Source organism: Eschscholzia californica, unplaced genomic scaffold (genome assembly GCF_041429995.1).
Source record: "Eschscholzia californica isolate CP2 unplaced genomic scaffold, dmEscCali1.0.p SCAF_2, whole genome shotgun sequence".
NCBI lineage: Eukaryota > Viridiplantae > Streptophyta > Magnoliopsida > Ranunculales > Papaveraceae > Eschscholzia > Eschscholzia californica.
In genome coordinates this window covers 56,495,823-56,510,863 of record NW_028238309.1, presented here as the reverse complement: position 1 = coordinate 56,510,863, position 15,041 = coordinate 56,495,823, and the positions used below count along the sequence as shown (strand labels likewise).

At 36.1% G+C, this 15,041-nt stretch overlaps 1 protein-coding gene across 1 annotated transcript; it reads right to left on the bottom strand.

Annotated features, from left to right (window-relative positions):
* Positions 1–181: 181 nt before the first annotated feature.
* LOC147559328 (uncharacterized) lies at positions 182–3,402 on the bottom strand. Its single transcript, XM_086661228.1, has 2 exons — positions 850–3,402; positions 182–446 (listed from the first exon to the last, which is right to left on the bottom strand). The coding sequence occupies exons 1-2, from the start codon at positions 3,123–3,125 to the stop codon at positions 425–427; spliced, it is 2,298 nt and encodes a 765-aa protein (XP_086517354.1). The 5' UTR covers positions 3,126–3,402; the 3' UTR covers positions 182–424.
* Between the last annotated feature and the right edge of the window lie 11,639 nt (positions 3,403–15,041).

Below are 15,041 nucleotides of genomic sequence, written 5' to 3'. Positions count from 1 at the left end.
GTTACGTGTTGGATGAAGTGTACTGTTCGAAGACCTTTTATTTCTTTCGCCGGAAGGTGGGCTCGGCCACATTCTATATGTTTTCTAATGATTAATGAGAGAGGGTACCATCGTCAAAACTGATAGAATGATAAACCAAATTCGATAGACGATAGCGAAGTTTGAAAAACAAAAAGCAACATTAACTAGTAAAATAACAGCCTCTTTATTTTTCTAATGATAACAATCATATCATGTATACAGAAAAGCTCAAAAATGTCATGATCAAGATAAGTATCACCAACTCATTAACATATCAAGAACTCCATCAAGAAGATAGTTCAAAAAACTAGAAAAAGTCGTTGTATAGTATCAAAATCTTCGAGAAACCTTCCATATAGTCCATCCAAACATTTAGTAGTTACGACGTTTTACTACAATATGACTACAGTTTCTTGCTCCCAAACCTTCAAACACATAATAAAAGTATAGAGTGAAAATAAAACAATTAGTGAAACCAAGATTAGCAATTCAAAGATTGAACACAACAAAGAACTAAAAATTAGATTACCCTTAAAACAAAGAACATAACTAGAGAGATTGATTTTGATTCCAATACAAAACCAAGTTCGAAACAAAAAGCGTTACATTATCAGATAGTTCTTCTTAGTCGAAGAAAGTTAGTTTTTGAAGATCTTACATTAGCAAATGTAGATGATTTCGAACTAACTTGGATTGATTTCACATTTATGTGATTTTGATTCTCTTAGTAGTGTTACTACTACTACTACTACTACTACTATTACTACTAGTAAGATCCTAAACCAAAATTGTTGCTAGATAATTTGATTGAGAAGATGAACTAATTACCGGCCTCGTGCAGCATAGGCAGCAGATGCAGCAGCGAAAATTGTAGTTGCAGAAGATATCCATGTCCATATGTTCTTGTGCTTCTTTGCATCAACCACAGACTTGTTGAGTAATTCGATTTGGTTGTTCATTTCTTCAATCTTCTTTTCCTTTTTCTTGAATGCCATTTTAATGGAATCCAACTCCGAAACAAATGGTTGAATCTCTTTTTCTACTCGGGTAGTATCGATATCCCGATTTACCGTTCCATTTTCATCTTCAGACCCATGGAAGATTTTGGCAGCATCTTTCAACACAATCAAAGCTTTCTCAGAGTTGGTTTCGGCCAATTTCGTCTTCGAAATCAGTTTCTTATGTCCATTCTCAGCTTCAACCAATTCCTTTTGCAGAGATGATTTTTCCTCCATTAACAACTTCAACTTGCTATCTTTCTCTTTCATTTCTGCAGACATGGAAGAGATTACTTTTTCTTTTTGCTTTAGCTCTTTAGTGATCTTCTCCAAACCCTTCTCTAATTCCTGAACTTTCTGCTTCAAGCTCTTTTCCTCCTTTTTCATCAAATCAACCTCGACTTCAATCTCATTCTTCTTAGTACAAATTATTTCATAATCACACTTCATTTTCTTAACTTGAGATTCAAGTTTGTTATTCTTTTCCATCTGGGTTTTCAAGGATTCATCTTGTTTGGATGAAACAACTTTGAGATTACTTAATTCTTTCTGAAGTCCAACAATCTCAAACTGACCATTGATCTTTTCCAGCTCAAGCTTTGCTTTTTCTTCACCTATCTTCTCTAATTCACTTGTCTGATAATTCAACTTCTCTAAAGCTTCTTTCAGTTTTCTACTGATCAAATCTTTTTCATCCTTCAATAATTCATGGGTTTCCTCTTTCTCTCTCTTCTCTTTAGCTGAAGCATCCAACTCCATTTTCAACAATTCAAGTTTCTCTAATGCTTCTGTATAATTCTTGTTCATCTCAACCGCTTTCGACTTCAATTCTTCTTCATTCTTTCTAACTGCAGAAATGGTAGCATTAAGCTTTTCAACTTCCTTTTCGAATTTCTCTATCTCCACCATTTGATTAGTTCTCTGTTCTTCAATCTCATTCTTCTCTCTAACAATTTCTTCTTTCTCACTCTTCAAATTCTCAATTGACTTTGATGAATCAATCAAATTTCTTCGAATAGAATCTCTATCCTTTACCAAGGATTCGATTTTTCCTTCATTAATCTTCCCTTCTTCAACAAGTTCGTCTCTTTCCTTCTCAACTTGATTGAGTTTCTCTTGAATCTTGGATTTACTCTTCCCTAGTTCAAGAACCTGTGATTTCACACTTTCCAATTCATTCGTTTTCAATTCGAGATTCTTCTGGATTGAGAATTTCTCACGAAGAACAGTTTCAGACACACTTTTTAAACGACCTAGATCTCCATTAACAACATCCACCTGATTCTTCAATTTACTTATCTCAACATCACGTTCAATCTTTTCTTTCTCAAGTTCCTTTCTCTCTCTAACAACATCTGCCATTTCTCTCTCTAGATTCCCAACAGTAAGCTCCAATCCCGCTTTCTTCTCCACAACCTCTTCATATTCCTTCCGAATCTGCTTATTCTGTTTCTGAGCTTCGCCATTACTCTTCTCCAAATCTTTCACCGAAGATTTCAACCTATCAACTTCCGATTCCTTCGTTTTTAGATCCTTCTTTACCTCATTTTGATAACTACTGAACTTCTTACTCACTTCATCAATCTCTTTAATCTTCTCTTTCACTTGATCTTTCAGTTCTTCCGTTTCTTTCTTCATCTGTTCCTCTAATGCCTTCTGTTTCTCATTAAATTGTTCAGATACTGAAATTAGGGTTTCTTTATGTTGAGTTTCAGCCGCCGCTACTTTATCTTCAAGTATTTTCTTCTCCGATTCCAATCTCTGATTCTCAGTCTCAAACCGATTGATTTCCGATTCAAGATGAGATTTCGATTCCATAAGCTTACTCACCTGTTCTCTCTTCTCTTTTGCTTCTTTGAGAAGAATCTCATTGAGAGTTTTCAAACTTGCTATTTTCTCAGATGGATTTTTCTCAACATTTTCACTAGGTTTTACTTCATTTGACATTGTCTCTTTCGGTGGTGACTGAGAAACCTCTTTGAGATTGAGAGGTTTTTCTTGATGAGAAACTTCTTTTTGTTTTTGATGAGGAACAACTAGATCAGATGACTTTTCTTCTTGATGGGAAGAATCTTGTGTATGAGAAGAAGATTTCTTCTTTGCCATTGGTTATTGAAAAGTGAGGAGGAAGAGGAAGAAGATAGATAGATAGAGAGAGAGAGAGAGAGGATTGAAGATAAGAGGTTAGGGTTTTTTTTAGGGTTTTATGGTGGATACGAGTGTAAAGATAATAATACGAAGAGAAAGAGAGAGAAATATAAAATGTGGAGTTTTCAAAATTCAAATATGGCTCAGAGCTCGAGGTTTCCATTCATGTAAGTGATAATATCGCTACCGTATAAAAACCCGAAGGAGTACCGTATGTTGAATCTAACGGTGAGTAGTTCTCTAACCTTTCGAGGAGAATCTGACGCCAAATTAAGTCCGTACGATAAGGAAGAGTGGGATTTTAACAGAATCTTATTCTTGATAGTATTTAGAAAGAGATTGTTGGAATATCTAGTTTGACTGTTTAGCGGTACATCAAGAGAAGAATATTAGTTGTAGATAATCATCGATTCTTTCATCAAAAAAAAAGATAATCATCGATTGGTGTTTTCAAAGTTCGTTTTCTTAGGAAGTTTCTTAATAAACGGCTAAAATGAAGCGACGTATTGTATAATAGAAAGCAAAAGTGGTAATAAAGTTTGATGAATCATATCCTCAACCGTCTAGCTACTGAACGGTCAACGTGGGAAATTAGTTTAAGGGGGGGCCTTGTCCAGTTGTCCCCAATCTAAAACGTTCAGGAGAGATATTAAAGGCACTTATTGCCATAGAGATTCCGATCGCCCCCCTCACGATTTAGTGTCCTAAGCTTTACACCTTAATTCAGTCTAAGAGAATGTCCAACCCCAGCCGGGCTGAGGCCATAAATTCAAATTTATGGCCTCAGCCCCCCGCTCCAAGCCCAGCCGCTTGGAGCGGAGGCTGGGGCTCGGTGCTCAGTCGCCCCTAACATTAGGGGCGACTGAACACCGACCCCAAGTGACCGTTGGGGCCCCAACGGTCACTTGGGGGGACAGATCTGGCCGTTGGTTTATCCAACGGCCAGATCTACCTTTTTTTTTTTTTTTTTTTTTAAATAAACTAAAAACATTAAATAATTAAAATAAAATTTAAAAAAAGCTAAAAAATAACAAAAATCAAAACAACTTTTAATAATGAAATTATATTAATACAAACCGACTTTTGCATTAATAATCCGACGATCCAAAACACAAAACTAATAATCCGACGATAGAAAACACATTACTAATAATCCAACGACCAAAAGTTATTCATTGTCATCGTTTGATCTCGTATTCCATAAGTGTTCGATAAGATCTGCCTTCAACCGAGAATGAGTATCTTGGCTTCTAATTCGACCTACACGTTCAAGCACTTCGTCCGATAAGTCTTCTCCACGCTCTATCGGACCCATTTCACATCCCTCAATATTGGTTGTAGCATTTGGACCTTCGTCTTCAACAATCATGTTATGCATTATGATACATGCCTTCATAATGTCACTCATAGTCTTTACGTCCCACCAACGTGACGATCTATAGTTTGGTGACCAATAACAGAACCAACATGACGAGAACGTTTTCGTGTAGTGTTATTTTCCATTTCTTCTAACATTCTACGATCATCGTCATCTCTTTGTCGAGCCCATTCATCTTCTTCAAACATCAACATTAATTAAGTAAAATTGGAATTCATGGGATTCAAAGGATTTATGGGATTCATAATATTCATAGGATCCATGGTAGAGAAAGAAGAAGATGAAGTTTGATGAGAAAGAAGAAGATGAAGTTTGTAGAGAAAGAAGAAGATGAAGTTTGATGAGTTTGTAGAGAAAGGGAGATGTATTTATAGAGAAATATGAGATATTTAATATGGTGGTTAGATAGTTAATAATATTTAATATGGTAGAAAAGAGGGAAATTCAAATTTCAAATTCAAATTTTCGGCTTCAAGAGAGGCTGGGGATGGAGCTGAATTTTAGAGGCTGAGCTGAGGCCAATAATTTTAGGTGAAAAAGTGGTTTTTTCGGCCTAAGACAGGCTGGGATTGGACTTGCTCTAAGTACGATGTATTGTCTTTTGTGCACATTTGCTCCAACTTTCGTTTAGTTGGGGGTTGCGTATTAATGTATCTTGTTTCAAGAAAAAAAAAAGAATATTAAAGGGAGGGTCTATAAACGCCCTAAAAAAATTCAATACTACCCTTGGGCTTGGTAATCCATTCTGAGGGTATTCGCACTAGTTCTGCTCCTGTTCAAACTCATGACGGGTTAGACGCATTTTGAATGATGCTAATAGAGAGACTGAACCTATTTTGGGGGGTTACGTCTATAGACCTTCCTAAGAAAACTAGATTAGCTGAAGTTGGATAGTGGAGTCAAAGTAATCGTCAAATTAGAACATCAAGAAAAGAATATTAGTTGTAGATAATCGTCTTTAAGTTCATTTTCTTAAGAAATTTCTTAATAAACGGCTAGATTAGAATGCAAAAGGAGTAATTACCTTGGAGGATGAGTAGATTAAAGTGGTAATACATGTAACGTAGTTGTCGTATAAGTGTTTTAAAATTTGATGAATCATATTCTCAACCGTCTAGTCATTGCTACTGAAGGGTCAATGTGGAAAATTAGTTTAAGGGGCCTTGTGCCCTTGTCCCCAATCTAAAACGTTCAGGAGATATTAATGACACTTATTATTGCTATGGAGATTCCAATCGGGTCCCTCACGATTTGGCGTCTCAAGCTTTACACCTTAATTTTGTCTAAGTACGATGTATTGTCTTTTGTGTACATTTGCTCAAGCTTTCGTTTAGTTGGGCTTTCGTATTAATGTATCGTGTTTCAAGAAAGAAAGATATCAAAGGGAAGGTCTTTGGACTAGGTTTGTTCTGAATTGTTCAAACTCATCACGGTTTAGACCCATTTTGAAAGACGCTAATAGAGGGTATGGACTTATTTTGGGGACGCCTACATTTTTTTCTTAAAAAGTCGTTTACTCTTTTACATGCATGATAAAAAAAGGAAAATATATGTTGCACCACTGTAGTGTAGTGAAACTTGGAGGTAAGTGTGGAGTCTTATGTATCCAAGTGTAACACAGTCCACCCCAATTCCAAGCAGTAGAAAGGAGCATTTGTTTTCTTTTTTGTTGAGGAAGGAACATTTGTTAATGGCCTTGAAATTTGACATTTATATTATCTATATAATAAAACAGAAGGGAAAACGATGACTGGGACAAACATCCTTTTTTAATAAGGGATATTGTCTAGAAGCCCTTCTCAAAATTTAAAATATAGTCCTTCGTAGAAATAAAGTTACCTATTTAAAAAACAATAATCGTTTCCTTTTTAGAAATAAAATAACTAATTTAAGAAAAAAAAGAAACAAAATAAATTTCAAGGGTTAAAAAAAGAAATTAAAATCTTTGTCTCTCTCAATAAAATAATAACTAATTTAAGAGAAAAGAAGCAAAAAATAATACAAAAAATAATAACTAATAAAAATCTCTCTCTCAATAAAATATAACAAAAAATTTCGTAACATTTAATTGATATTAAGTGTCCGTATCCTAGGGCACGGGATATACCCTAGTATTATATACAAAACAACATTGCTACTTTTTTTTTTCTTTTTTTGTTGAAGTCAACATTGCTACTTGGTTCAATAAAAAGTGATCCGACAAGACAAATTTTACCTATGATATCAGCAGGTGTCATTTGCAAAATTTGCGTTAGCACTTGTGACGCCCCGTGTCTCATAAATACACGAGCACGTCTTGACAATTCACAGACGAGACTAAAATCCGACAGAGTCTCCTTTACAAATCGATCTGGTTGCACCTGTACGACCTGTCATGCAAATCATACATTCGCATACACAAACACAACGAAGCTAAAAAAAACTAAAATCAACTAGAAGACTCTGGTTCCAAGCCGAACCACCAGAATTCGGTTAGCTCATCTTGAACAACACCATACATCCCCATACAACCTATGTGGTACATATATATTTATATTACATGGTGTCCAGTGTATAAAAGTATAACTTAAAATATAATGAGATGAAAACAAAAGAACCAAATAAGACAACTGTGAAGTCACACCACACCCTCTGCGGACCACGAGCCTCGGTTGTCTCACAACGACAATCAAACTACTAAAGAAGTACCCGCACACTAAGAACGGGTAGGGGGTCAATAACTCACCGACACGAGTTTAACTGGTAGAGGAGTCCCAAAACAAAACTACGACAAAAACCTTTTTGCAAGTAAAATATACACACCATAAATATATAACAATTATACTCCATCATACAATAACAGACTTAACTGCCCATCCATAATATGTCTCTCAATTAACAGGGAGTTATGATACTTAGGTCACCTTTGTTTGACCAAATAACACTGTTCAATCTAAAATATGAGTTGGAGTTTTTTTTTGGAAGGATTTGTTACATAATAAAAACATATTACAGTACATTATATGACATGAAATATAAGTGTTATGATACAACTGGAGGTGACTCGTGAAAACTAACCATAAGAGTGTGGCAAAAGAGATTGTGTAATATTTTACTACACCTATATTTGTTGTAAGTTTAACCTTTAGACAAATTTTAGTTGCCGTTTTATAATATGACATTTGCTTTTTTTTTTCTTTTTTGTTTTTGTTGAAAGAATATGACATTTGCTTGGCATGTAAGGCAATGGTGTGGTATCCCTCTAAAACTACTAAAAGAAAGAGGTCTCACATTCAAGTCTTCAAGATCGTTGTTCATTCTCAAGATTTAACTCATACAATGTAAGTACTAAATCAGGTAAATGTTGTTCAATTCATGGTATGTTTAGGGTTGTTTCTTTTAATCTTAGGAGTGTTTCATGACATTTATGCGCATTCTTGGTCTGTATCTAAATCAAATAATATTATGAATCAATGTGCACTTCATTGACACATTGTGTGCCATTTCTATAACTATGCATGGAAAAATGTGCCTCAAACTAACCATTTTGAAGATCCTAACTCCTTTAATACCTACCACCATCAAGAAAAAGTGATATGTAAAGGGTAAATGCTACAAGGACGGATAAGATGGCGAAAGAGTTGTGCTAATGTAAGATGGAAAAAATGGTTTGTGGCGTAGTGCCAATGTTGTGGGGAGCTAGCATTAATTCGCAAAAGCCGTGCCTATATCTTTCCTTTTAATCTAATGGTTGGGCTCAGTAAGAGAAATAGTGGTGCCTATAAAACCTCCTGTACCCACCTTTGATAAAATCCTACCAGTAGCTGGAGGGGTAGTATATACAATATTCATTTGCACGATAACAATCAAAGTTGGGGTAGAAATATGTTTGTCTGCAATATAAGAATCGGAGTTCGATTCTTATTGTGTCATGTCGACAAGCCAAATAGAATAATAAGTAGAAGAGATTTGAGTGGAAAAAAAAAGAATTCACCAAGAAGGAGGATATACGGAGAGAAAATAAAAACATGACTTTTAAGATTTTGTTGAAGACTTAAGAAAAGATGGGATTAATTAAGGAACTGTCTTTCATGATATGAGAGAATGTTATGATTGAGGTCACATTTTTTGCTTCTTATACCCTAAAATTCCCACTTCCAAATAAAATACTTATGATGACAAAGAAAAAAAAGTGAGAGACCCCTTCTCCACAATCAAAAATTCATTTTTACCATAAAAATATGAATACTTTGCATGGTCAAAAACATGAAAAATCTGTCTCTAGATCCTGTTTTTACTAGAATCTAATCTTGTTTTTCTTTTCCTTTTTAGTTTTTACTCGAATCTAATCTTGTTTCTTCTTTTACTTTTAGTTTTTAACGTTCAATTTAGACATTGAAAAATCTTAAAGTGTTGTTGACATAGCATCTAAGGTGGAGAGCTAGGGCTTGTGTTTTTTTCCGATGATTCATAGTATAACTAGGTTAACAAAATCTTGTCATATATTGCAAACACAATAAAAGTGTTCTACACGAATATAAATTCTTATGTCATAATTTTTTTTATATTTTTTGTACTTTTCCTTTCTTTCAATTATAATGGTTTACTATCTAAATAGTCCTAAGAGTATCTTCATTGTATTAGATATAAGTTAAAAAAATCTACTTGTACTTTAGAAATAATAATTTTTCATCAAAATAAATTAAGAAAATGAAGTTCTTAATGCTTTAATGCATATTATTGGTTTCATCAAGAAATAATGATAAATTAGTACTTTTATAAAGTATTTATATAAAAGTAAAGAATTAATTAATAATAACTTAAATCAATTTCTCTAGGTAAGAGAAAATTCCTTTTGTAGAGGATTACTACAAGCTCAATTTTGTACTCTAATCTAGAAAAAAAGAAAAACAATTGGCCATCACAACCCAATAGTCACCACCAAATCTATGCTTGTCTTTCCTAACCTTTCTTTCTTCTTTCCAACAAATATATTACTCCTACAAGAAACAGTGATATTTGACCAATAAATGTATATAATAATCTTTAAGAATCAAGACAGTTTAGTGGGGCTTTTACTTTGTTTATAAGAGGGGTAAAGGGTATTTACAACTTATTCACATACCTAGCTAGAGCTCTTGGAGCCTCTATATGGGGACTTGATAGTCAAAAAAGTGGTTATCAACTAACATATTTATATGAAACAAACTTCACAAAGCAAGAAGCAATTTCAACTCAACTTGAGAAAAATGCTCCATTTAGAGAGCTTTTTTTTCATAACCTCTCAATCCATCCTGAGTTTCCATGGAGAAATTCGAATAGCTGGACTAACCTAATCTTGGTGCTTTTGAGATAGTTAAAGGTTGTTTGACCTTGTCCATGTTCTTGTACCAAGAAAAATGATACACTTCACACATATTATATAAGTTATATAGAAGATTTTATGTGATTTCTTCTATAGAAAATGCGGTGTTATATAATGACAATGAAACACATAAACCTCGAACCAAATGACAAAGTAGTCGACACACAAATCGAGGTTTTCTTCCTTATAACTAACTTATAATTCTAAGAGACAACCTTTAGATTACCCCACAAACCAAAACTAGATTTTAGTCAATTATAACCAGTGGAACCACAAAATGTAGCCCTAATAATACTCTAATAGACTCATGGCGTGCTCACTTTTGGATTTAATAGATAAAGAGGCAAACTTATGAATCCCAATTTTCTATTAGTAAAGACTAAAGTCCTCATTGTCCTCATTCAATGGTGTTTGATGAAAGGTAGTATTGAATAGTGGCCCATTTAGAACCATACACTATTAATTTAAGACTCTTAACTTATTATTCTAAAAAAGGTTTTAGATAAGATTGATTGGGTGGGTATATTACATCTTGATAATAGTAATCAACATTCCTTTTGTGGGTACACACCAACTTTGATTGGATCAATCCTTTCACTACAAGTGATGAAGTATCAAATTCTTAGAATTTTCTTTCAGCAAAAAAAATAAAAAGGAGTTCTTAGAATTTAATCCTGACCATCTAATTATACTAAAATTATTTAGTGGTGTTGAATCATGAAGGATTAAACCGACCAATACATATTGGAACTTATTCCATCTCCAACATACTCTAATTTTTCTTTTTCGGTTGAAATGGTATTTATTTTCCTTTTATATTACATTCGTATATAAGTAGGTGGAGAAGAAAAGTCGAAAAACATGCTACCCAATCCATATTAATTTTTAAGAATCAATCGTTTATATCTTGCTAGAACCTAAAGACGACAAGTCTAACTATCAGCTGTCAAGTCAATAATATGTTTTTTTGTATTTACAAATATAAGATTCTCGTATTTACCAAATCTGAAAATGTATCATACCAACAAATAGATACAAAATAGCAAAATTGATTGTTTTCTTTGAATCCTCACTATAATTCTCTTGGAAGCTCCTCACTATATTCATCAATATTTCTCATCAAATATCTAACTTTTTCCTTGGAGGTGTTGAGGGGGGAGCTAGGGCTCATATGATATGAGCCACCATCATCAAATATTAAAATTAGAGTCTCCACTAATATAAAGTTTTAGCAGCACAAGGGCTCCCATAACAAATACAAATATTTATTCACAAATGGGTGGATTTTGGGTGGGAGTCAGACATAAGAATAAGCATAATCCTGGTCAGAAGGAAGGTGGCTTCCTCAATAGTTGGGAGTTGGGACTGCCGACTGGGGAGAGAAGAGTAAAGGTACTTTTTTGGAATAAAGTCCATTTTGGGATCCTTTTTGGATAATCTTTTTCTTTTGGGACCCTTTTTGGAAAATTTCTCCTTTTTGTTGCGAAGCTTGGTTTGTTTACACAATTTTGTATTTGTTGGTATCACCACTAACATTATCAGACATAATTAGAGATCAAAAAGATGTAAGAATTTTCACATTTTACTTTACAAAAAAGTGAAGAATAGTCCCTGGGTTCATTATCATTTGGCTCCAAGTACGGGTATAAATTGGGTCGAGCAACCAGAGCTGGGTTAGCCCCACAGATGCACCATGCCGCCTAGGCCAATTGGCGAGCCGGTCTACGGGATCAGTTGCCCGTCCCTGACCCGTTCAAGGAAGGTCGGGGCACCTAAACTGACCCCACTTTGACCCATCTTAATGCAACTAACCTCACATGTGTCACACATGTTTAGTAGGAGTACTGTTTTTTTTTTTTTTTTTTTTGGAAAAAGATATTGAAATCAGTAGTTAGGGTTGTATTTGGTAGTTGTACTTTTGTCTTGCCTCAATTGTTTTTAGACGTGCAAGCATTTGGCCTAACTAAAAAATTTCACGTTTATACGTGAAAAATAATATATACATATATACATATTGTTGGATCTCAAATTAGCTCAATGTGATCTAATAATTTATACGATTTTAAAGACAAATCTTATACGAATTCAAAGACAAACCTGTTTAAGATTGGTTGAAGATTTTAATAATTGCTTCGGTAGGTTTTAATTTTGACCTATGTATTTAATCTCTACGTATGTGGTGTATAGGTGTGGTGTTCTAAATATATTTTTCACACACCTTAGAGCATTCGAGAACAAATCTTTTCAATGGATAAATTTGCACAAACTTTGAATTCGATATTTCAAACAACAATAATTCTTCTTTTTTGTGTGAATTAAATTTGGCTAATGTGAGACTGTGAAAAGGTTAAACCTTTGAAAGATGGACACACTCGAGTATGATCGAGTGGAGACGAAGGAGATGTTAATCTCGGTTGATGACCGAGTGAGAGGAAGAGAGGAAGTCAGTCTCGGCTATAACCGAGAGGTGTATGACAACTCTCGGTTGAAGCCGAGAGTGATGATGATTGTGTTCGGGTATAACCGAGAGAGAAGAATGGTGCTCTCGGTTATAACCGAGGATGATTGTTGTTGATGAACTCGGGTGAAATCGAGTGATGAAGATGGTGAGCTAGTTGATCGTGTGTGAGAGAGAGAGGGATAGGTAAATACCTTGCTTTATTACACTACAACTTGTATATTACATTGTGTATGATCTCCTTATATAGGTTTACATGATAGAGTTTGAAAATAATAAAACTAATCTAAACTAAACTAATCCTAATATCTAAGGAATCCTAGTTGTAGTAGGATTCCTCTTTGGACCAAGTCCACTCGGTTTGGCCGAGTGGAGTGGACCTTCCAACACTCCCCCTCAAGTTAGAGCGGGAATGGAAGTAACGCCTAACTTGCCAATTATGTTCTTAAACGGTTCTGCCCCAAGTGGCTTTGTGAAGATATCCGCTAACTGATTTTCTGTACTGGTGAAGCGTGTGGCAATGACGTTGTCTTTAATCTTTTCACGAACGATGTGGCAATCTATCTCAATGTGTTTTGTACGTTCGTGGAAGACGGGGTTATCAGCAATATGAAGAGCGGCCCGATTGTCACAGTAAACTGTCATCGGGTCAGAGTGGTTGATTCCAAAATCAAGTAATAAATACTTGAGCCATTGTAATTCGCATGTGAGGATGGCTAAAGCTCGATATTCTGCTTCTGCCGAAGATTTGGCAACTGTGGGTTGCTTTTTTGATTTCCAGGAGAGAGGGCTGGATCCCAACATTGTGAAGTATCCAGTGGTGGATCTACGGGTGGAAGGGCAGCCAGCCCAGTCTGAATCACAGTATCCTGTGATATGGAGAGAGCTGTCTGCGGATAAGAAAACTCCTTTATCAAGGGTACCCTTCAAGTATCGTAGAACGCGGTGAGCTGCGTCTAAGTGTACTTGGCTAGGTGTTTGCATGAATTGGCTGAGGTTGTTTACAGCAAAGGTGATGTCCGGCCGTGTAACTGTTAGGTAAAGTAATCTTCCTATGAGACGACGGTAAACTGACGGATCTGGTAAAGGTGTACCGTCGGTGGGACTGGGACGGAGTTTTTGTTCCATGGGAAACTCAGAAGGACGTGCAGCGGTGAGTCCAGAATCTTTCAAAATATCAAGAGCATATTTCCTTTGACATAGAAAAATACCTTGTGATGAGCGAGATACTTCGATACCAAGGAAGTACTGTAGACGGCCCAGATCTTTTAGTGAAAAAGCTTTATTTAGGAATATTTTTAACTGGGAGATAGCATGATCATTATTTCCCGTGATAATTATGTCGTCGACATAGACAAGGACATAAATTTGAGTGGAGTGAGAGCTAAAGGTGAAAAGAGAATAGTCACTTTTAGACTGAGAAAAACCACGTTCGATGAGAACGGACGAAAACTTTGAAAACCATTGTCGGGAGGCCTGTTTGGGACCATAAAGAGATTTATGGAGACGGCATACTTTAGACTCCCCCTGAGACGAAAAACCGGGGGGCAATTTCATGTAAACCTCTTCATCGAGGTCGCCTTGAAGAAAAGCGTTATTGACATCCAATTGATGGAGATTCCAACCTTTAATGGCGGCAATTGAAAGAAGAACACGAACGGTTACTAACTTAGCAACTGGAGCAAAAGTGTCATTATAATCCAACCCCTCGATTTGGGTGTAGCCTTTGGCTACTAAGCGGGCTTTATATCGTTCTATGGAACCATCAGATTTGAATTTAATTTTATACACCCATTTACAACCGATGGGCTTTTTACCGGGTGGTAAACCAGTGATGGACCAGGTTTTATTTTCTTCCAAGGCTGAGATTTCCTTGGTCATGGCCTCTTTCCAATGAGGGGACTTCATTGCTTGAGTAAAAGAGGTTGGTTCGGTAGTTGATAATACCGAAGAGAGAAATTGTTGATGAGAATTAGAAAACGAATTTATGGAAAAATAGTTTTCAAGAGGATATTTTATAGTGCTTGTATTGGAACACACATAATCATCAAGGTGACTAGGTGGACGGCGGGACCGGACCGGTCGGCCAGAGTCGGCAATGACGGAGTCGGAGCTCTTGTCGTCGGATGAGGGGTTCGGCAACGAGGAATCATTGCTCGTCGGTGAAGCAGACTGTTCTGGAGGCACACCAGAAACGAGGTCCTCATCACGGTCTGCTGAAGGCACTCCTGGAGGGGACGACGGGCCTGTGTGAACAGGGCCTGTAGTCGGGTCACAGGAGGTGTCTGAAGGCACCCCCTGTCCCGAATCCAGACTCGCGGGAACAGCAACAACAGTTTCATCGGTGAATCTGCTGCTGTCCTGCGGTGATATAGGTTGAGATTTATCGGTTGTCGGAAACATGAACGTGTCGTCGTCAATGGAGATGAAGGGTGTCGGACGCGAGCTAGAGGGTTTGACCGTTGGTTCGGATGCCATCGGGAAACGATTTTCAAAAAAGGTCACATCACGCGAAATATATATACGTCGTGTTGAGATATCATAAATTCGATAACCCTTTTGTCCATTAGGATAACCAAGGAAGATGCCGGCGGAAGAACGGGCGTCCATCTTGGTTTTGACCAAAGGGATTCGGGCATAACAAAGACAACCGAATACACGTAAGTGGGAAAGATTCGGAGGAGAACCCATGAG

Excerpts from the sequence above, each read along its gene's own strand:
- LOC147559328 (XM_086661228.1), bottom strand. The coding sequence starts at position 3,125 with ATGGCAAAGAAGAAATCTTCTTCTCATACACAAGATTCTTCCCATCAA. Across the intron at positions 447-849 it reads GCCTATGCTGCACGAGGCCG|GTTTGGGAGCAAGAAACTGT; the intron begins GTAATTAGTTCA and ends ATGTGTTTGAAG.